Source organism: Narcine bancroftii, chromosome 12 (genome assembly GCF_036971445.1).
Source record: "Narcine bancroftii isolate sNarBan1 chromosome 12, sNarBan1.hap1, whole genome shotgun sequence".
Lineage (NCBI taxonomy): Eukaryota > Metazoa > Chordata > Chondrichthyes > Torpediniformes > Narcinidae > Narcine > Narcine bancroftii.
Window position 1 is genome coordinate 83,517,249 of NC_091480.1, and position 21,773 is coordinate 83,539,021.

Genomic DNA, 21,773 nt, shown 5'->3' on the forward strand with positions numbered 1-21,773 from the left:
GTCTGCTTTTCCACTCACCTCCCTGAACTTGGTTTTGAGTTCAGAGTTGTACTGCAGGTCAATGAGCTCCATTTGAAGCACAGGAGGGGCATCTTGCACATCAAAGGAGAAGAGGTCCGCAAAAATTTGAAATGTGGCTCTGTGCATCTTGAAGTCTGCAAATCTGTGATCAAATTCCTCCTGGAGCTTCAAAATGACATCCACATACTTCTCACCACTGAATGGTGTGCCTGAATCCATGAGTGCCTTGCATGCTGGGAAATGGCAAAGGTTTGTCTGAGAAAGCTGGGCTTTCCATAACATAAATTTCGCAGAGAATGCTCTCACGTTGTCATAGGCAGCACTGACAACTTCTTGTAACTTCTTGTTCAGTACATTAAGCTCATATGTAATATCAACAAGAAAAGCTAAGTCCATGAGCCATTTGGGATCACTTAACACGGGAACAGCAACCCCATCTTTCTCCATGAAGGCTTTCACTTCCGCTCTCAACTCAAAAAACCTCTTCAATATGTTTCCCCTGCTGAGCCATCGTACCTCGGTGAAGTAGAGCACATCCCCATAATCTGACTCCATTTCCTCTAAAAAAGCACGGAAACTTCTATGCTTTAAGCTCCTGGATCTGATTTGGTTGATGCATTTCACAACGACAGACATCGCATTGTCAAACTTCAGACATTTGCTGCAAAGAGCCTGCTGATGGATAATGCAGTGCAGAGCAATGGCCTCCTCCACATTCTCCTCTTCCAGTTTTTTTTTAACAAGTGCCACCAGTCCATTTTTCCTCCCTGTCATTGATAGCGCTCCATCGGTTGTTATTCCAACAAACCTCTTCCATGGCAAACCGGCATTCTCAATGGCATTACACAGCTGGTAAAATATCTCCTGAGCGGTGGTCTGGCCATGCATTGGAATTACTGTGAGCAACTCCTCTGTGACTTCAAAATTGTCATCAACACCACGAACATAGATTGTGAGCTGGGCAGTGTTGGTGATGTCTGTGGTCTCATCAAGAGTGACTGAGTATACACTGAAACATTTTGCTTTCTCACACAGTTGATCATAAACGTCACTTGACAGGTCAGAAATGCGCTCTGCCACGGTGTTGACAGAAAGGCTGATGTGCTAAACTGACCTTTTTTTTCTGGACAGACAATACTTGCAGCCTGTAATATGCACTTTTTGGCAAATTCACCTTCTGTGAATGGCTTTCCTGCTTTAACAATCATCTCACTAACCACGTAGCTAGCTTCAACTGCTGCATCATTCTCTTTGGTTGCTTTCTTAAAGAAATCTTGATGCCTCACTAGACATGTTTTAAGATTAGCAACCCAGTTGGCTCTCTCATCTCCTTGATATTTTGCATACTCCTCAGCATGTCGCTGTGTTATGACATTTCAAATTGTATTCTTTGTGCACTGCACCTTTCTCTGTGCAAATAAGACATGTCGGGATACCCCTGTGCTCAACAAAGAAATGTTGCACTTCTCACTTTTCCTGAAATTGTCTGTGCTCATCACCAACCTTTCTCTTCACTGCAGGCTTTGAAAAAGACATGTTTGGGGCTGTATAATGTATATAATTCCACTTGGTGTCACTGTTGCATTGAAGTTTGTGTTTAGCCGCTGCGTCTTTTCTGCTTCTTTTTCTGTCCCGCTGAGCAACAACTTCCGGGTTCAGACTGGACGCCGAAGCGCGTGAAGCGGGAGCGGCCGCGGAAATTGCGCATGTGCCGCGTGCATATATAACAAATAGAAAATGCACATAAATATGCTTATATTCGCAATAAGCCCAGCCAGTGTCCCGCCCCCGAGAACAATATACCCCACCGTGATTGGTAGGTTCGTTCAGCTCCGCACACAACACTGAAAAGTGGCAATCATATCAAACTCGCGGGCCGCACTAACATTAAACTTTCATATTAAGGCGGGGCCACAAACTATCGTCCCGAGGGCCACAGTTGGCCCGCGGGCCGCAAGCTTGAGACCCCTGGTGTAGTGGAAAGCAGTAAAGTCAATGTTAATGTCATCTGGCTGGAGTGCACAGTCGGAAAGTAAATTGTTCCTCCAATTTGCGGGTGGTCTGAGTGGGATAGTACACAAGGTCATGGACAGACATAAGTGTGACTTGGAATTGAAATGGTTGTGTGGGAGTGCAACTCACAGTATAGGCCCTTCAGCCCATAAAGTTGTGCCAAACATGTCCCTACCTTAGAAATTACTAGGCTTACTAAGCTCCCTGTACCTATCCAGCAGTCAAAGACCCTATTGTATCTGCCTCCACCAAATCTTCCAGAACACCTCTCTATTGTAGTAACAGAACCTGTAGTTTTTGTTCCTCCTGTGGGTAATGTCTGACTTGCTGAGTTCCTCCAGCAATTCTTTGTCTGCTCGAGATTCCAGTGTCTGGAGCTTTTGTGTTTCTCTATCTAGTTTTTGTTGTTTTGCCCCTTCCTGTGTATGGCTGTCTTAGTCCAATTTAAGAGGTTCATTTACCACAGAGTAACTTTATCTTCAGTGCATAATAACTTTATATGAATTAACAGTGACATTTTTAATTTTCAGGCAACCTTTGAAAAACTGGAAAATGAACTGAAGGAAATCAATATTAACCAGGAAGCATTAAAACGCAACTTTTTAGAGTTGACTGAACTGAAATACATCCTTCGTAGAACCCAGCAGTTCTTTGATGAGGTCGGATTATTGTACATTTTTCAGTTTCTAGCCCATAACGTGTTCAGGAGTAGTTTAAGCTTACTATCCATGTGTCCATCAATGTTGTCCTTTCTCTTCAAATTTCGAGTTTGCAGGATCACTTTAAGAATGGCCATTGGACATAACATTCCATACCAAATACTTTGAAAGATTTTAAAAAAATCGTGTGCTGATTTGCCTTCAGAACTAAAATGCATGTTTTTATATTCCTCTTTCTTTGCCTGATTTGATCAAAATTATTTTTCATTTTGTTTTGATTTAGTATTTATTCAATTCTTCTGGGAAATTGGAATAATAATTAATGCTGTTCATGAGCTCTTCAACTGTTAAATGTCTTTAAGTCTAAACTTGAATGTTTCTGATGCTGAGAATGGGCAAGTACATATGGCTTATTTTGAAAATTGGTTGAAATTTATTCTACTACTCTGCAGCACTTCAGCATGAAAACAGCTAGCAACCTGCGTCACAGCTTTAGTCCAAGCTCCGTGTAGATCAATATTTTCCTGAGTAGGGCTCACTCCACTGCCCCGCCCTCCCCACCCCAACCATTTCTCTTGAATCTGCTGTACATGTATCTGGAAGACTGATTACACAAGTCCAGGTGATCCTAACAATGAATGTAGAGACCCTTAGGATGGTAGGGCCTTGAGTAATGTTTGGGGGAGTCAGGACAGAGGCAGAGGAACCCTCTGTCTATTTAAATTATTAGATTGGCAAGATGCTTTTATGAATCTACAGGTCTCTTCCATTGTACTCCTGGATTAGGGGCAGGAGTATCTACCCCTGGATATTTTTTCCTCAGAGAAATAATTTTAATATTTTAGCCAATATTACTAAACATTGTTAAAGAACTCAAAAAAGTGTAAATTAACCTCTATTGTCCAGGAACAGGAATTAGATATGCTGCTGTGAGATTCCGAAAATAAGGAAACAAAATATTAGTAACGTTTCGCATTTGTTGTGAATTAAGTTGAAAGAAAGTCTATACTTGTTCTCCCACTCAGCTTCAGTAGATTGCTCATTGCTTTTGGCATTTTTAAAATATGGTGCATAAGAAGACTGATGTGCACAGTTGAAGAGTTGAATGCTCTCTTGTCACAGGGAGTTCACTTCACCTATGACTAAGAAGAATACGAACCTAGATCTGCACAGTAATTTGCAGCTACTAATTTGAAAATAATCAAATATATATCATGTATATTTTATGTTCAACTGAAAAACCTTAAATTGGAAATTGCAAATTGGAGATTTTCAAAGTGGAATCATCTTCAGGAAAGCAGGTATTTTTCCTCTGGGTAGAAATGTAATAGGTCTAGTTTCATTTTTTGGGTGGGGAATTTTCCAATTCTCTCCAGTCCTTTCAGCAGGCAGTTGCCCTAATTCATTATTCTGGCCATGAATGTTGATGGATTTGGACGGGAAGAAAGCATTAGCGTAAAGTAAGGTTAACTTGTTATTATGTAGTACCGTACATTTCCGATCATCCAAAATGTTTGGGACCGGATGTTTAATGCTTGTATCGGCCGTCGCTGATCCCCGACAACTCCCCACTGTTGACTCCGGACCTGCCTGTAAGCCTGAGGTCACGGCCGCTGTTGCCGATCTGGCCGCTGTCGCCGATCTGGCCGCTGTCGCCGATCTGGCCGCTGTCGCCGATCTGGCCGCTGTCGCCGATCTGGCCGCTGTCGCCGATCCGGCCGCTGTCGCCGATCCGGCCGCTGTCGCCGATCCGGCCGCTGTCGCCGATCCGGCCGCTGTCGCCGATCCGGCCGCTGTCGCCGATCCGGCCGCTGTCGCCGATCCGGCCGCTGTCGCCGATCCGGCCGCTGTCGCCGATCCGGCCGCTGTCGCCGATCCGGCCGCTGTCGCCGATCCGGCCTGAAAGCCTGAGGTCCCCGCTCCTGCCATCGATCCCTGACACCTCCCCACTGCCGTCCCTGCTCCTCCCCGGGAGGCTGCTCTCCTTGATGATGCCAGGACAGTGGAGAACCAAGTACAGTGGAGGGTAAAGAAGTAATGGAAAGAGAGAGGGGAGGGAGTTACCTGGAACGAGGAAAATCTCCCCATGCGCTGCCGAACCCGCTGTCTTCCTCCAGTCGCCACTGATTGCTCAAGATTCCAACTTGCTTCTCTGAGCCGGCATCTAGCCGTTCAACGTCTGTCTTCCTGGCTTGTTCTGAGCTCTGTTGTTACCAAACTGGTATTAACAGTGCGCCAGAGCCCCACATGAGCACGTCGGGTGAAAATTGTTTTTCAACTTGTGACATCATGTTGGTGCCGAAGGAAGTTTGGATAACTGATATTCTTGGTTAACTGATTTTAGGATAATCGGAAACGTACTGTATTTCATCTACCAGAAGGGATTACAAAGAGTAGCTTGGACAGATGAATATTGTCTAGTGGCTGGAAGTAATGACATTGCTCATTTGGGTGGAGATGGGTAATTGATGTTTGGTGTCCAGGATATACTGTATATTCATCATTATTTGGTATTCTCTAAGTCAAAGACCCAGTTCCAAAGATGTTTCTAAAGACCTTTGTTAATTTCTTGTGTACACATTTTATTTTTAGTGTAGTCTCAGTGATGCATGCATCGCAAAGCGTAGTTCTGTGTTGTCGTTCTGTGGATTAAACTGCATTTAGTACCACTCTTCTCGTTGTTTTCATATTGACAGACCCTCAAACTATAACTTTTGGATTTGATTCTGTCCAAATGTTGCATCAGTCATATGATTTGACATTGGCATTTTGATCATAATGTTTATCCATTTTAAATATTTCTAGAGAAAAGACCTCCTATAATTTCTGATCTTAGTTTTCAATGTGTTGTCTTTGTTGAGCAGTTCAGTAGAGTATTCTTGTTTAAAATTGCACAGCAAAGTTTAGTTGCCAAAAGATGTCTTAGAGGAAAAATGCCTGTGAAGTATTTTACCACTGTGATTGGTGGATACCCATGACCGTCTCATTGATTTAATTGAGCAGTACATGTTTTCCATTTTTTTTAAGCATGAAAAAAATGTATGTACTCCTTGTAACAACTGTGTAGTCATTTTAGCTGGCTGCTAAAATCAAGAATATGTTAATCATGTTTGTCCTTTTCCCAGTCTTCTGTTTCTTAAAAATAGGCTTAACAATAACAACGGGAGAGATAAGTTTTGAATCATTCAACGTAAGCAGCCTTAAGTGCAGGAATCTAAGGAAGACTGGAAAAGTAACAGTTAATGGCATGCAGATTCCCATCCCTCCTTTCCATCTCCTAAGTTCCTTATGAATTCTTATTTTGCTTTCTTGTTCTGCTTATTATTTTGAGTGAACTGTCGCAAACTTAATTTGTGGTTTTTCTTGACCATTTTGGGAAAATTTCAGAACCGTTGTACTGTTTGGTTTCCAATAGAGAGCCACGCATCAAAAATTTTATGTCAAAAGACACTTCCATTTCTCCAATTTGTAAGCTAGTTAATGTTTCCATTTAAGGGAAAAGCAGTAACTGGCTATTTACAAAACTTTTTTTTAATGGTACAAATATATTGGAACACGTGGCTGTGTAGTGGAGATCAATCTCAGTATGGGACTTGAACTCTGTGCAAAATAATCAAAAAAATTTCATGGAATGATTTACTGTAACTTTCAAATTGACTGTTTATGGAATGGAATCATTTATTGCCAGTCAATGGCAAAGTTCTTGGAGAATAGTTTTGGATATCTTAACCAAATGGCCAAAAATAAATGTATACTTTCTGTAAATTATATCTGACTAAATCTGTGTTTTCCAGCTGTTGTATCAAATGGTCTGTCTGTTCCAGCTCTTTTCGCAGTTTCCCATGAAAGGACAGAAGTTGTTCCCAAGGTCTAATGAACTTAAATACCAACATTTGATAAATTCAGTTCTAATCGTGACATTTAGTTGTTTAATGTTTTATATTCAATGGCATTTGGCCATAAAACTGAAGTTCAAAAAGTGCCAATATGGGGTAGATTTAAAAGACCTCATGGTGACAACTTCTGGACTGACAGTGAGACTTGTGTCATAATATAGATTTCATTCTAAAACATTTCATTTTTCATGGAATGTGCATACATGTGATGCATTGTTGGACTGTCTAATTTGATACAAAACACCTTTCACTGTAAAAGACCAGCTCTCTTCTTGCTTGTAAGTTTGTTTTTAAAGAGTTTTTTCATTCTGAATTTAGAAGTTGCACTCCACACTTTATAAATTTGTACATTTGTGCGACAAGTCGTATCTCATCCAAGATTATATTTCATGTGGTTATTTTTAATAACCTGATTCCCAAAATTAACAGTATTGAATTCCGAGCTCTGGTTTCTTAGAAACATTTTCAGAGCAAATGCAAGTTTTTCATAAAAGTTGTTGTGATTAGTCGGAGATGCAGGGAAACGATCCTTTCAGCTTTATCTAATGAATATTAAGACTTGGGAGCAGAAATAAACCATTCAGCCTATCGAGTCTGCCCTGCACTTTAATCATGAGCTGATCCATTTTCCCACTCAGCCCATGCCTGACCTTCTCCCCATAACCTTTGATGTCCTGACTCACCAAAAACCTATCAATCTTCGCTTTAAATACAATCAATATTCTGTTCTCCACAACTGCCTGTGGCAACAAATTCCACAGATTTACCACCCTCTGGCTAAAGAAATTCCTCCGCATCTCTGCTCCAAGGGAACTCTCTTCAATCATAAAGTTGTGTCCTCTTGTCCTGGACTCTCCCTCCATGGGAAACAACCTTTCTACATCTACTTTATCCATGCCTTTCAACATTTGAAATGTTTCAGAGATCCCCACCCCGCCATTCTCCTAAATTCCAACAAGCACAGGTAATCCCCAACATGCGTCCGTGTTCCATTCTGGATGACAGGTCATATATTGGAATTGCGTACTTACCTTGTTAGTGTCTCGGGGTCCGTAGGCTGGGTGCGACCATCTTGGTTCCTATGCGCAAGTCTTTGGTTGGCACATGCACAGGGAGTTTAAGAATTAGAGTTGGATGTAAGTGCCCTGATGATATTGAATTCGCGCTCTTAACTCTTGCATATGCGCCAACCGAACTCCAATGCACGAACCCACCACGCACGCGCCAACTGAAGACTCGTGCATGTACACAGGAATCAAAATGGCTGTGCCCAGCCTATGGACCCCAGAACGCCATCTAACAAGTAAGTACGACATTTTGGCTCTTGTATGCCCTGGATCCCTGTTAAAGTTTGTCAAATACAACATGTAAATTTTATATTCTTATATTTTTAAAAGAAAATTCGGTTGTATGTGTGGATGGACTTTGATAAAGGCATTTTGAAATCCAAATACACAACATCCACTGGGTGGAATTCCAATGGGTTTATCAAGCAAGATTTCTTATTAAGGAAATCCTGTTGGCTTTGGCCTATTTTGTCACATTCTTCCAAGTATTCCATAACCTCATCCTTGACAATTAACTTCAACATCTTGCTAACTACTGGCGTCAGGCTAAGCAGTCTATAATTTCCTTATTGCTGCCTCCCTCCCTTGAATGGTGGGATGACATTTGCGATTTTCCAGTCTTCTGGTATCATATTAGAATCCATTGATTCCTGAAAGATCATTACCAATCCCTGCACAATCTCTACCACTACTTCTTTCGGAACTCGAATGTGCAATCGATCTGGTCCAGGAGGCTTATCCACCCTTTGACCGTTCAGCTCTCTGAGCTCTCTCCCTTGAAATAGTAACTGTACTCACTTCCCTTCCCTCATGCCCTTTGACATCTGGCACACTGCTAATATCTTCTCCAGTGAATACTGATGCAAAATACTCATTTAGTACCTCCACCATCTCATTGTCTCCCATTGTTTTCATTTGGATTTGATTGTTGAAATGTCTTTTTTTCCAGAAATAAGAGCCATATTTAAAATACTTGCTTTGGGAAATGGAAATAATGCACATGATGCAGTTGGATGATGGTGGTGGCCATGTGGGTGGTGACAGGTGATTCTAATGAAGCAAGAATTGAGATGTACTGTGGATGATATTCCTTGCTTGGGTATAATTTTTTTTAAAAATTAGGTTTGTTGATTGGGGCCCCACTATAGAAAAAGCTTGATTTTTTAATTGCGTACCTTGAAATTTTGTAACATTTTATCTATTTCTGCTTTGATAAACACTTTTTAATAGTTATCAGCTTTGGATCTTCAAGTACACTTTCTCAACTATTTTTTAAACAGTTGCCTAACCTAACCAGCTTTCCTGTCCAACTTAATGTACATATTTACAAAACGTCGAGAACAATGAAATACGCTAGAAATCATGCAAGATCAGAATCTCATTGATTACAAATATTATTTTTGCCTACAAAAAAACGTCATATTCTTCCTTTGGCCTTCAACTGCAGGATAAATATTGATAAGTTATTGTACTGCCCCATAGTGTGAATAGCAGATTCTCATTGCTAAATCTAGAGGACTGTTGTATTATAAATGCTGTACCCTTTGCATTGGTCTTATTAATTTCCTGAATTTTAGACTTAATCACCAGAAATTCAAATTTCTGAATTACTTGAAAGGCATCTTGAAATCAACTGTGCTAAAAATACCAGTGCAATTAACTTTGTTGTTGATTGCAATTGAAGAAATTATGTATTCACAGATTATATTTTTCTTTCTTTTTTTCTGACCTTACCAACATCATCAAAAACTGAACTGCAAACCTGAAATTTCTGCTCTGATTGTGCAGAGACGCAAGTAACTAATCTTAATGACTTCCTTTACTTCATTGTCCAGAAAATCAGTTTGTGCGATCATAGAAGCCACCACACTTTTTCAAGCTCATCATTGATCAGTTTTTGAACAAAGATCTATTTTAGTTTTCAGATTTACAACTCTTTGCATTATTGATTTAAAAAAAAATTGTTTGTCAAGTATTAACAAAAAAAGAACTAGAAATCATTGAATTTAATGGTAAAGATATGGAGTGGCAGCCAACTTCTAAATAATTTTTTTTCCTCAATATCATTTCTCTCTGTGAATATTTGCATGTGTTTTTGCAGTGGTGGAAATTTAGGAAAAGTGAACTTGGTATTCACTGACAAAATAGAACTTTTCAAAAATAGAATTCAGACCTTAAACTGAAGATTCAGGCCAAAAGGTATGAGAGGGAGTGGAAAGCTTCATATTATTTTCCTGATTTATTTTGGGGAAAAAAAAATTGGAAACCAATATTTGTATTCATAATTTTTATTATCACATGCTTTTAAAATATTGATTTGATGAGATTCTAATTTGTCAAAAAATACTGTACTTAATGACCAATTGCAACTTTGTATTGCAAAGGATGCTCACTAGTTCATATTTTCTGTTGCTAGACCTCACTTCTAATTCTTTAAACTTTTCTAGAGTTGTTAAATCTACAGTTGGATCAGCTTTCTGATGATTCAGTTGTGATATGACTGTATCGAATGCACTGTAGCAAAGTGAAAAGGAACTCATTTTGTACAAAAGTTGTTTATTTATACTCTGATCCAAGAAATAGACCTTTCAATAAGTGAATGAGGACTTTAGGTTAAAAAAAAAAGGAGTGGAAACAGATTATTTGCCCCTTGAGCCTGCTCCATTTATTAAGGCCGAGTCTGATTTGCCATTTTCCTGCACTTTTCCCATATTCCTTGATTCTCTTAATAATAAAGTGAATGAAGATCTACCGGGACCAATGCCTGAAGAGGGCGCACAAAATCAGTGAACCGGTGCGGACTCGAAAGGCCAACATGGCCTGTTTCCGCTCCGTAAATGGTTATATCCATCTTAAATGTGTACATTTAAATTTTTTGAGGATGGTGAACAGGGGTAAATTATGCACGCTTTTCAAAAGGATATCCCCTTTGCAAGCAGTCTGTTAAATGTCTTTAATTGCCAGTGTGTGCAACGAAGCTGTAAAGTTCCCCTCAGCAAAGTAGGGAAAATTAGAACATTTTCAATAGAAAGTTGAAGCATGTTGTGAGAACAGAACTGAAGAAGTTTCCCAAGATGCATTTTGAGATGCTACAGATGACATTTGGAATGTGCTTACGCTTGCCCTTGATCTGGAAGTGCTTGAGAAAGGACAAAATCTTCAATTTATTTTTTCTTTTGTACTTTTGTGAATACCAAATGAATTGGAATTCATGCAAGCATTTGGATTAGTTTTCTTATAAATGCTGAGTAGGTAACTTGCAGCTCTATTTTTCACCCATTTTACAAATGTTTTGTCATCAGTAGATGTGTCATGTGTTTTCGCAGTAACAAGTATAAGAGATGCACAACTCAAATTTTTTTGGAGCCAAAATATTAGAAAGTTGTGTTATCATAAATTGGTATTCATTCAAGGACTTTTTCTGTAGATTGATTACTGCTTTACTATTGTGACTGATCTCTAGGATTTCAGAGAAATGGGATGGTAGGGGATTCCTTCAACATATTGTTTCAACTATGTGAAATAAAGGTTCAGGTAATTGGAGATTACATTTTTAAGTTTATGATATACAATATGGTAACAGGCCCTTCTAGTCCATGAATTTGTGCTGCCCAATTAACCTACAACCCCCATGGATTGTGAAAGGTGGGAGAAATTCTGAGCACCCAGGGGAAACCCTCAGACCTGGGGAGAACATATAAACTCCTTACAGACCGTGCCAGATTGCTGGTACTGTAATAGCATTCTGCTAACCATAACAATAACTAATTGTTATTAAAAGTTTTCCACAACTGGCAAGTGTCAGCATTAGTCTCCTACATAAGATCTAAATTTCTAACTGGTGTTTCTTTTGCAAAATGCAGCAAAAAAATTTTTTTAAAATGTTTGAAATAGTTGTCAAGCAGTTGATACTTTTGTCAGTATCTTTTTGAAATGGTTAAAACAAGTTTCCACTTCTCTGCCTGTCTGTCACTGGCATGAACTCCTTGGCAATGGCAATTGATTTTTCTGATACTCTCATTTGAGACTTTCAGAAATATCTAACTGGCTTGAATGAATTTGCAATTCATCTGCTTTTCTGTTCATCTTTGCTTTTCTGTATTTTAAGAGTTTAGTGAATATTGTTTCAACATTTTCTTTTCAATTATGTTTCTTTTAATTTTTCTTTTGTTTTTCCTTTTCTCCTGGTTCCTCGTTCCCCTGCATGCCACTAACTGGTTTCATAGTATGTTAATTGATTTGTGAATTCAGGCTGAATTGCATCAGCAGATGTCTGATCCAGACCTACTTGAAGAATCCTCTTCTCTGTTGGAGCCAAGTGAACAGGGTCGAGCTGCCCCTCTCAGACTTGGGTAATTGAATTTCTTAATTAAATGTTGTTCTGTAATTCTAATTACTCTTTAATTGATGTAAAGTAACACTTATAGTTAAAACTATTTTCAAAGAGAAAGAAATTTTCCAAGCTCGATTAGGGCTCAAAGCAAAATAAGCCAAAAGCATTATTTGGAGGTGGGCAGAGATTAGTGAAGTACGAATTTAAAGAACAAGGGAGAGAGATTGATGTCGACAATTGTCTCTTAAGTTGCTTCGTCATTAAATCATAATGTGAAGAAACATGGAGATGTTAATTAAGGAGTTCTTTTGCTCTTGGTGGCCCTTTCTTACCCTCGTGCACACCCTGATTATGGTGGTTGTGTGAAAATGTATCAGTAAGAGCTGCACTGGAGATCAAAATTATTGTGGGAATGTGTGTTGGCTGTGAAAGAGGGTGAATAGGGAAGATTGATCAGTGTATTTAAAATCTCTTTTTTTTTTGGGTTTAAATTTGTCATGGCCTTTTATATATCCTACTACATGGTAGGTTGTATTTTTCTTCCTTGTTTCCCCATCTCCACTCTCCAAAAATATTGTACTTTGAATTGCTTGGAGTTCAAATTTGGGAAGTAAAGAGTGTTTTGCCAGTTTTATTTTTACTAAAACATTTAAAAAAATTATGGCTTTCATTGAGACCTTTCAGGAAAGGAGTTAGATACTTGTTCACGAGTGAAATACCATTTAATGAGAATGGTTCAAATGCATCTAAGTGCAAGATTGACCAGTATCTTGTTCTTACAGAAGGTTACTGAAAGAAAAATTAGATTTGAATGGCTTAGGTATTGATGGTTCCACCATCCACTGCAGTTTGTATTTTGCAAATGTACATTATGTAGCTTTGTAACAATGAACATTCTTATTTACAGCTTTGTGGCTGGTGTGATAAATCGAGAGAGAATCCCTACTTTTGAGAGAATGTTGTGGCGAGTATGCAGGGGAAATGTTTTTCTTCGTCAAGCTGAAATTGAAAATCCCTTGGAAGACCCTGTAGCTGTAAGTGTAATGGGTGGAATTTCAACATTAAACTCCAGGGCAATATCATTTCCTAAAATTAATCTCTTGTAATTCTGTAGATTAATTTTATGGTAACACTGAAGATGAAAATAATTTTCATTTGAATTCATTGGTGCCCGTACTGAACCAATGCAGTCCAATTGTTGTCAGGATTAATAAAGTAGCTTGAGAATAGCCGCCATTACAGCTGTTGAATTTTGCTTATCATCATTTCTGGATTTATGCTGTTTTGAGGCACAGAGTTGACAGCCTGTACTTTAACTCCGTCACTAGCGAAGAATGACAGGTCTTCACTGATTGATATCCTTTGGTTGTTTTGCGTACAGGGCCAGGTAAGCGGTAAATTTGTGTATGTTATCAGAGAGTGGAAGCTCCAATCTGATCTACACTAGTTGTACATCTCAACAACTTATGTTCTTGTTTATAATTAGAATCTTGCAATTAACTTGGGTAATTTCAGTGCCATTTACAAATGCACAGATCTAACAAAGCTGGATCTGTGGCATGTAATAAGATTTTGAGTATAAAAGCTTTGTCATTGGAAAGGAAGATAAAAAGATTGGAAAGAGAATAAAATTGCTGTTCGTCATGGTTATTTTAGCTACTTTAAGCAATAATATTTCTGATTATGATATATGGACACACTATGATATAAAGCCCACAGTATGAAAGTAATTGGGCTTTGTGACCAAGACAGGCAACCTTGCCTTATGGCTATTGGCTACCAGAAGTTCACCCTTGTAGATTTTGCAAATTGTGACTCAAAATTAAAGGTGTGCGGTGATTTAAATATTTTGTAATTTTCGTCAAAAAAAAAGGAATTCTGATGCATGTGTTCTCCATTATTTAGGGCGGTCAGGTGGACAAGTCTGTTTTCATCATTTTTTTTCAAGGTGACCAACTGAAAAATAGGGTGAAAAAAATTTGTGAAGGGTGAGAAGGATTATTTTCATTCTATTCTGCATATGTTTAATTCCAGTTGCATGTACATGGGATCCTCCATCAGACATGCTGCCTGAAATAAATTATTTTGGCAATAATTGACCAGAAAGTTCTTTTTAAAAATCATGATTTGTAGCTGTTCATGATTTTCCAAATCCAAATAAACTGATTTATTTTGGTTTCACTGTAAGATGGTCAAGTTTACATTTCTCATAAAAGACCTAGTTAAGCGCATTTTAGAGTATAGAATTGCAATGAAAAGGTCAATTAGCATCAAGCAAGGGCATCATAATACGCACTGTTATGAGGTTGGTTCAGGAGCCTGATGGCTGCGGGGAAGAAATTATGTTTAAGCTCGATGGTGTGTGTTTTCACACTCGAGTCGCCTTCTTGAAGGGATGAAGAAAATGGAGAGAGTGCGTCCCAAGTGAAATGGCCCTTCAGTAAGTTGGCTGCTTTTCCTATCAACAAGTGATGGCGACATAGTTAATGGAGAGGATGAGGTTTGTGTTATCTTCTGAGCTGCATTCTCTATTTTCTGTAATGCTGGGATGCATTCAGCAAGTATACTTTTGATAGTGTAGCTGTAGAAGTTGTTGAGGACAAAGGAGACATGTTGGAACTTCCTTAGTCTTCCAAGAAAGTAGAGGTATGCTATTTTTTTTGGACTCCATTTCACCCTGCCAACTTCTTTGTCCCTTGCCATTGGAGATCTTTATTCCTAAGAACTTGAAGCTATCTACTTTTCTGTTTGGAGTGAAGAAGGATGTTAGTTGACTTTAACAGAGGACTACCAGATTCTAAGAGGCATGGATAAGGTGGACAGTCAGGGCCATGTATCAGGGCGGAAGTGGCAAACACTAGAGGTCATCTGTACAATGAGAAGGGAGGAAAATTTAGGTGAGACATCAGGGGTAAAAGTTTTTTTTAAAAATGCAGAGAATGGATGGAATCAGTGTGCGTGCCTGGAATGCCTTGCTGGGAGTGGTGAAGGCTGAAACATTAGGGGCATTTAAGAGACTCTGAAGACAGGCACATGGTTGAAAGGTATCTAGGGAGTTACAAGATAGGAAGGGTTTAGTTTTTTTGGTAGAAATATATAGGTCAGCACAACCTTGAGGGCTGAAGGGCCTGTACTGTGCTGTAGTCTTCTATGTACTCTTAACTTCAGCACTATTAATATGGGCTCACCCCCTCTCCTGAAGTCATTTTCTTGATGTTAAGAGAGAGGTTGTTAGCTTGACACCATGCTACTGGACTTTCACTCTCTTTCCTATCTGTCTCATCATTATTTGATACTTGATCTACTCGTGTGATATCATTGGGATAATGGAGTTGGAACGGTATGTAGCTGTACAGTTGTGGATGTAGAAGGTGTATCGTAAGATGACGCAAAAGCTGGTTATTGAGAAGGCAAATGGAATGTTGGCCTTCATTGCTAAAGGGATTGGAGTAGGGTGGTTATGCTGCCACTGTACAAAGTAGTGGTGAGACTGCATGCAGTTTTAGTCTCCTTGTTTGAGGAAGGATACACTGGCTTTAGAGGCGGTGCAGACAAAGTTCACCAGTATGATTTCCAGAGAGGAGGGGGTTAACCTATAAGGAGAAATCGAGTCGTCTAGGACTGTACTTGCTGGAATTTAGAAGGATGAGAGATGGAAACATAAAATTATGAAAGGCATAGATAAGATGGAGGTAGGTAAGATGCTTCCATTGGTGGGTGTAGACAGCTGCTTCTATTGCTCTCTCTGCACCCGCTGCAGCCACTGTACTTGCCACGACGTTATTGCTTATGCACGAGTCCCCGCAAAGTGCGATAGTTTAAAAAAAAAAGTAGAGCTTGGCTGGTGGTGGATGCCATTTCCAGGGGCTCCCATTATACATTGTATTGTTGAATTTAACAGTAAAGTCAGAGGTTGCCACTTTGTGTTGTCTGGTCATTTGGTGCATCAACAAACAGTGGGGGAGACCAGAATTAGGGGACATGTCCTCAAGAGTTAGGGTAGTAGAGAGGACAAGAGATGAGGAGGAACTGCTTTTCCCAGAGGGTGGTGAATCTTTGGAATTTGCTGCCCATTGAAGCAGAGGAGGTGACCTCAGTAAATATATTTAAGACGAGTTTGGTTCAATTTTTACATAGTTGGGGAATTAAGGAATATGGGGAAAAGGCAGGTAGGTGGAGATGAACCTATCATCAGATTAGCCATGATCTCATTGAATGGCGGAGCAGGCTCGACGGGCCGGATGGCCGACTCCTGCTCCTACTTCTTACGTTCTTATGATATGTTAATTGGGCTAAAACATACTTGAGTTTTGTCAGTGGTTCAGGTGAGAGCCAAAGATCGGGTGCCCCTTGCTGGTCAGTATGTTTTTAACTTCCCTGCCTACACAATGCAGTGTGGGTTCATGGTTAAGAGTTCAGATGGCATTGCAGAAAACACTTGGTATCTGACACCTCACTTTATCCCAAACAGATCCAATTATTTGAATGGATTGGAAACTGAATAGAAATAGTAATTTAATAGAAGTGGTGTACGTGAATATCCACTAAAACCCATAGCATCCAGCACCTATGGGGATTGGTAAATGCAAGATAAGTGTATTTTTAGGTTGCTTGAGACATTCTTACATTGCCTAACTAATACACCTTAGAATTAAACAGTTTAAAAGACAAAAATACTATACTATATTTGCCCTGAAAAAACTTCACTTGCATGAAAATATAGACCTTAAAACTTATTTTCAGTCACTTTCTTTGAAAACATTTAACCATTGCTGCATCTGCAGGTTCCTCCCCCTCCATGGAGCCGCCAGAAAGATGAACAATAGTGTTAGAGATAATTAGCTCCCCCTTCCCCCAATTTTATAGATAAAACCTCTGACTCTTACTAAGGAATAAGGAGACACTCTAAGAGAGTCACCCCAACGGCATTCGGCATCTACCAGCTCTTCATCGTGGGTGATGCCATTGCTGTTTCACCCATCTTTTTTCAAACAGCTACTATGACCAAAGTAATTGAATATTTGCTCCCATATTCACCAAAGGTTTGTGTTCCTTCAGAGAACACTTTTTTCAATTTTACACTTGCCTATTTTTTAACTATTATTTTATTCTTTTTTTATTTTAATTTTTCTTTTTTTTGACAGTTTCTTGAATTTGGATACCGGGGTTTTACTGCATTTGGATTTTATTACATAAACTACTTTTAAACGTTTTAAAAATTAAAAAATTTGCAGACATCTATTTTTAAATGTCATTGATCATCAGAAATATTTAGAAATAGTTGAAGGCCTTTAGACAATTGGGTTGGAATGGGGAGTGCTATAGGTTCTATCATAAAGTTTAAGATGTAGCTGATGAACCTCTCAGTTTCAAGGCACAGCTTTAGATCAGTTAACCCTGCAGGGTTAACGAAGGTCAATATGGTTGAGTGTGAACTTGAAGCGTGCGTTTGGTTGAGGACCCCTTATCAATACTTAAGCTGACAAGTGTCTTGATCTTGTAGGTTCAGAGCCTCCCTCTATCCCTGCCCAGAAACTCCTCATGAACGAAAGGAAATGTTAGCTGGTGTCAATACACGAATTGATGATCTTCAAATGGTATTGTATTAACTTGTGGAATGTTCATGTCTCAGCATATGTACGGTAGTTACTTTGCATGGTTTAGAGGCATTTTAACAAATTAGTGCGAAAAATTCTCCCATTTGCCTTTTATTGATGAATGCCTATGGTTTCTAAAGTATATCATTTTAAGTTCTGTGCTGCAGCTTATTTTACAAGAGAAAACATTTGATAGAATTGGAGTTTTAAATATTGCTCTGTTTTATGTCTCTGCAATTTAGTTGATTGGCACAGCATTTATTGGGTATATTTCCTTCAATAAACTATAATAATGTAACTGATAAACTTCCGAGATATTTTCCTGGATTGCTAATAGATATTGGACATTTTCTCAATTGAAAAAATTGATAGAAAAGTGTAGATTTGTTTTTGAATATCACCATCTTTAAAGTAACATTCATGAAATGTCAATCATTTTATATTCTGCATTAAAAAGCATTAAAATTATTATGCAGCTAATGACACAAGCACTCTAACCTATCGAAGTTAGTCTTTGAAGATAAGTGTTATGAGAATTGAATTGCAACTCCTCCATTTTGTTTCATTGTCTTTTTTATTGCTTCCCTTGGCTTGCTGCCTGACAATGACTTGAATTCATAAAAGTGGGCAAATACACATTATCACTTCTGCACATTGAGAAATGTCTTGTCATTTTTCCTCTCCAGGTTTTAAATCAGACAGAAGATCACCGTCAGAGGGTACTGCAGGCCGCTGCAAAGAGTATTCGTGTCTGGTTTATTAAAGTACGGAAAATGAAGGCGATCTACCATACCCTGAATCTCTGCAACATTGATGTCACACAAAAATGTTTAATTGCAGAAGTCTGGTGTCCAGTTTCTGATTTGGATTCCATTCAGTTTGCCCTTCGGAGGGGTACAGTAAGTCACTTTTAATACGAATTCAAGTTCATAAATGTACTTTACTCAGTAGGTCTGTGAGACCATAGAACAATTCAGCACAGAAATAGGCCCTTTGGCCCGTCTCATCTATTATTATTCTCCCTAGACCCACTGACCTGCACCCTGACCATAGTCCTCCATACCCCTCTAATCCATGTACCTGTCCAAATAATTCTTAAAAGTTAAAATTGAGCCCACATTCACCACTTCAGCTGGCAGCTCATTCTACGCTCCCACCACTGTGTGAAGAAATTTTGCCTCGTGTTCCCTCTAAACCTTTCCCCTTTCATTCTTAACCCAAGTCAGTCAGTCAGTGTATCTCACCTAACCTCAGCTCAAAAGAGCCCTGCTTGAATTTATCTGCATCCCTCATAATTTTGTGTACCTCTGTCAAATCTCCCCTCATTCTTCTAAGTTCCAGGGAATAAAGTCCTAACCTGTTTAACCTTTCCCTGTAATCAGTTTCTGAAGAGTGGGCAACATCCTAGTAAATCTCTGCACTCTTTCAATCTTCTTGACATCTTTCCTGTCCCTGGGTTAAAAACAAGTTGTTACCTAGATCTGTCTTTAATTTTAATTTGTATGCAAGTTGGAACAGGTACATACGGTCAATTAGACAAATGTTTATGTTAGAATATAGTGTATATAGAGAACATTTTACCTTTATATGCATATAAAACACTTCCCAATACACTAAAGCATCTTGAATAGAATAATGCAGCACATAATAATAAGAAAAGACATAATAAATATATATTCAGCCATGATTGATTTGGAGACGTCGCAATGGTGCACACGGCTGCTTTTTCTTGCCCCACCCCCTTCCCCTCTGCTGGGCTGCTTGTCCCTCTGCCTGCTGCTTTGCCCAGGCCGTGCATGATGTAGCCTGACAGTGGCGTAGCAATGGCGTAGATTGCTGCTGCTGCTCTGCGCCCCCTCCCCTCGCTCAGTCTGGGCAAAACAGCAGGCAGATGAGGGGACAAGCAGCCCATGGGAAGGGAGGGGGGGGGAGAAGGAGCAGCATGCACCATTGGGAGAAGAGGGATGGGGAGAAGAAAAAAAACCGCAACAGGCACTATTGCAAAGCCACTGTCAGGCTATACCATGTGTGGCCTGAGCAAAGCAGTGGGTGGGCAAGGGGGTGAGCAGCCCGGCGGGAGGGGAAGGGAGGGAGCAGGGCAGTGGGATCAGTGTGGAGATTGATGGCAGGCTGTCAGGAGGGAGTGGGACAGTGGGATCAGTGTGACGACGGACTGTCGGGAGGATGCCGGGCAGCAGGACCAGTGCAGGGATTGTTGGTGACACAAAACTAATAAAAATTTAACAATTTTTGGTCATTACTATTAGAATTATGACTCAACCACACTCAAACCGAAGTTGACAACACTCTACTTCCAGTTGACCTGCAGGATCATAACTACGGGTTGTTCATAAATCAAACTTTTTTTTAACCCGGGGACTGTCTGTAATTAGGTGACAAAAACTGACTTGTCCCCTTCCTCGGCAGGACCACTGAGCTCCATAACACAAAGCCTCAAATTGTTTCTGAATGGAATTGGCTTATTTTGCTTTTTAGAATTTGCTTGTATCTAATAATTACTATTTACATTGGTCCACAAAGTCTAGATCAATGCAAATAGTAATTATTAGATAATCATTATTATTATCTGATCATAGTTAGTTTATTATGTAATATCTGTTATTAGTAATTGTAGGCAGTACAAATGTACAACCCATTTCTATTGCCTAGAATTCACCTTTGAAGGTTCAAAGGCTTATTTTATTGTCAGTTACTAATTCATTAAAAATGTAATGTACATGGTATGCTAATTCTTTAAAGTTATGACATTTTAATTTTTTTTCATTGTCATGCAGGAACATAGTGGATCTACAGTCCCATCCATCCTGAACCGGATGCAAGCCAGTCAGACTCCACCAACCTATAACAAGACCAACAAGTTTACGTATGGCTTTCAAAACATAGTGGATGCATATGGAATTGGCACTTACAGGGAAATCAATCCTGGTAAGAAGCTCCAGTGAACTGTCAAGAAGTTTTATATTAAATCACCTGATTTTCTAAAACTCATTTTTAATTTTTATGATATTACTAAGACTACTTTTGATGTCCTCTTCTTCCACAGCTCCGTATACAATCATAACCTTTCCCTTTCTCTTTGCTGTTATGTTTGGGGATTTTGGCCATGGTATTCTGTTGACTTTATTTGCCATGTGGATGATTTGGAGAGAAAGCCGCATACTGTCACAGAAGAGTGAAAATGAGGTAATCTTGCAGTGACTGAATCACTATTTGTAACTTTTAAACTTTTTTGTGATTTGGAAAATGGTAATTACTCAAATATTTGTAGTTTTTCATTTCATGGAACCATTGAGTCCAGAAACAGGCCCTTTGGCCAACCAGGACCTTAACTACCTTTTTGCCCACCAACATTAATCCCATTTGTCTTTGTTACATCCATATCCTTTTTATGCCTGGCCAAATAAGTGTCTTTCTAACGGACTCCAAATGTAATGGTTGTATCTGACTTCATCATCACCTCTTGTGTTGAGTTACAGGTATCAACCTCAATACCCAAAACCGCTGGAGAAACTCAGCAGGTTATGTAGCATCCATAGGAAGTAAAAGGTAACCAATATTTTGGGCCTGGGCCTTTCATCAACTACAGCTATTAACCACTGTCCTTGAAAACAAAACATAACCCAACTATAAATGGATCTTTTTAAAAATGCATTTTTATTTCTTGTATAATTATTGGCAATATTTTGTTCATTCGTTCTCAAGGAAGAAAGATAAATATATTTGATTACAAAAATTTTTCAAAATCTTTAATTCTGTAAAAAAAATTTTTGTTTTAAATTCTGTCTGCTGACCTGCTATTAATGGTCCATTTACCTGATCTAGAGTAATACAGAGTTGTGTTTAATTCATGACTGATGGAGCAGTTTTGTCTTGAGATGCCCACAATTATTATACAAAATAACAAAGCCCCATTCAGTTGTTATCCAGTTCTCAATGACTTATATAATGGGCTCTCTCTCCATTTAGAGAAGACTCATCTTTGTGTTTAAAATCTCTTGAGGTCATCTGGCTGCATCTCTCTCATCCTAAAAACATTCAAGCATCCACCTTCCTTCAGTCCTCCCCTTCTAGCATCTGCAATTCTCTGGTTTCATCTCTCCACTTTCCTTCGGCTGTTTTCTCTCCCTGGCTTTTAATTTCTTCTGCATATATCTGCTTCATTTCCT

The 21,773-nt window shown here is 39.2% G+C and overlaps 1 protein-coding gene across 15 annotated transcripts in view; it reads left to right on the forward strand.

Moving 5' to 3' along the window:
* Positions 1-21,773, forward strand: part of LOC138747739 (V-type proton ATPase 116 kDa subunit a 1) — a 176,535-nt gene that overhangs the window by 10,491 nt on the left and 144,271 nt on the right. For 13 of the 15 annotated variants that reach the window (XM_069907264.1, XM_069907266.1, XM_069907259.1 and 10 more), the window contains 8 exons: positions 2,565-2,693; positions 11,908-12,008; positions 12,897-13,023; positions 13,895-13,977; positions 17,493-17,586; positions 18,273-18,485; positions 20,382-20,532; positions 20,651-20,790. In XM_069907264.1, the coding sequence (XP_069763365.1) occupies positions 2,565-2,693; positions 11,908-12,008; positions 12,897-13,023; positions 13,895-13,977; positions 17,493-17,586; positions 18,273-18,485; positions 20,382-20,532; positions 20,651-20,790 (1,038 nt within the window). The remainder of the gene's footprint in view (positions 1-2,564; positions 2,694-11,907; positions 12,009-12,896; positions 13,024-13,894; positions 13,978-17,492; positions 17,587-18,272; positions 18,486-20,381; positions 20,533-20,650; positions 20,791-21,773) is intronic. The other 2 variants (XM_069907265.1, XM_069907268.1) reach the window with 1 other exon arrangement.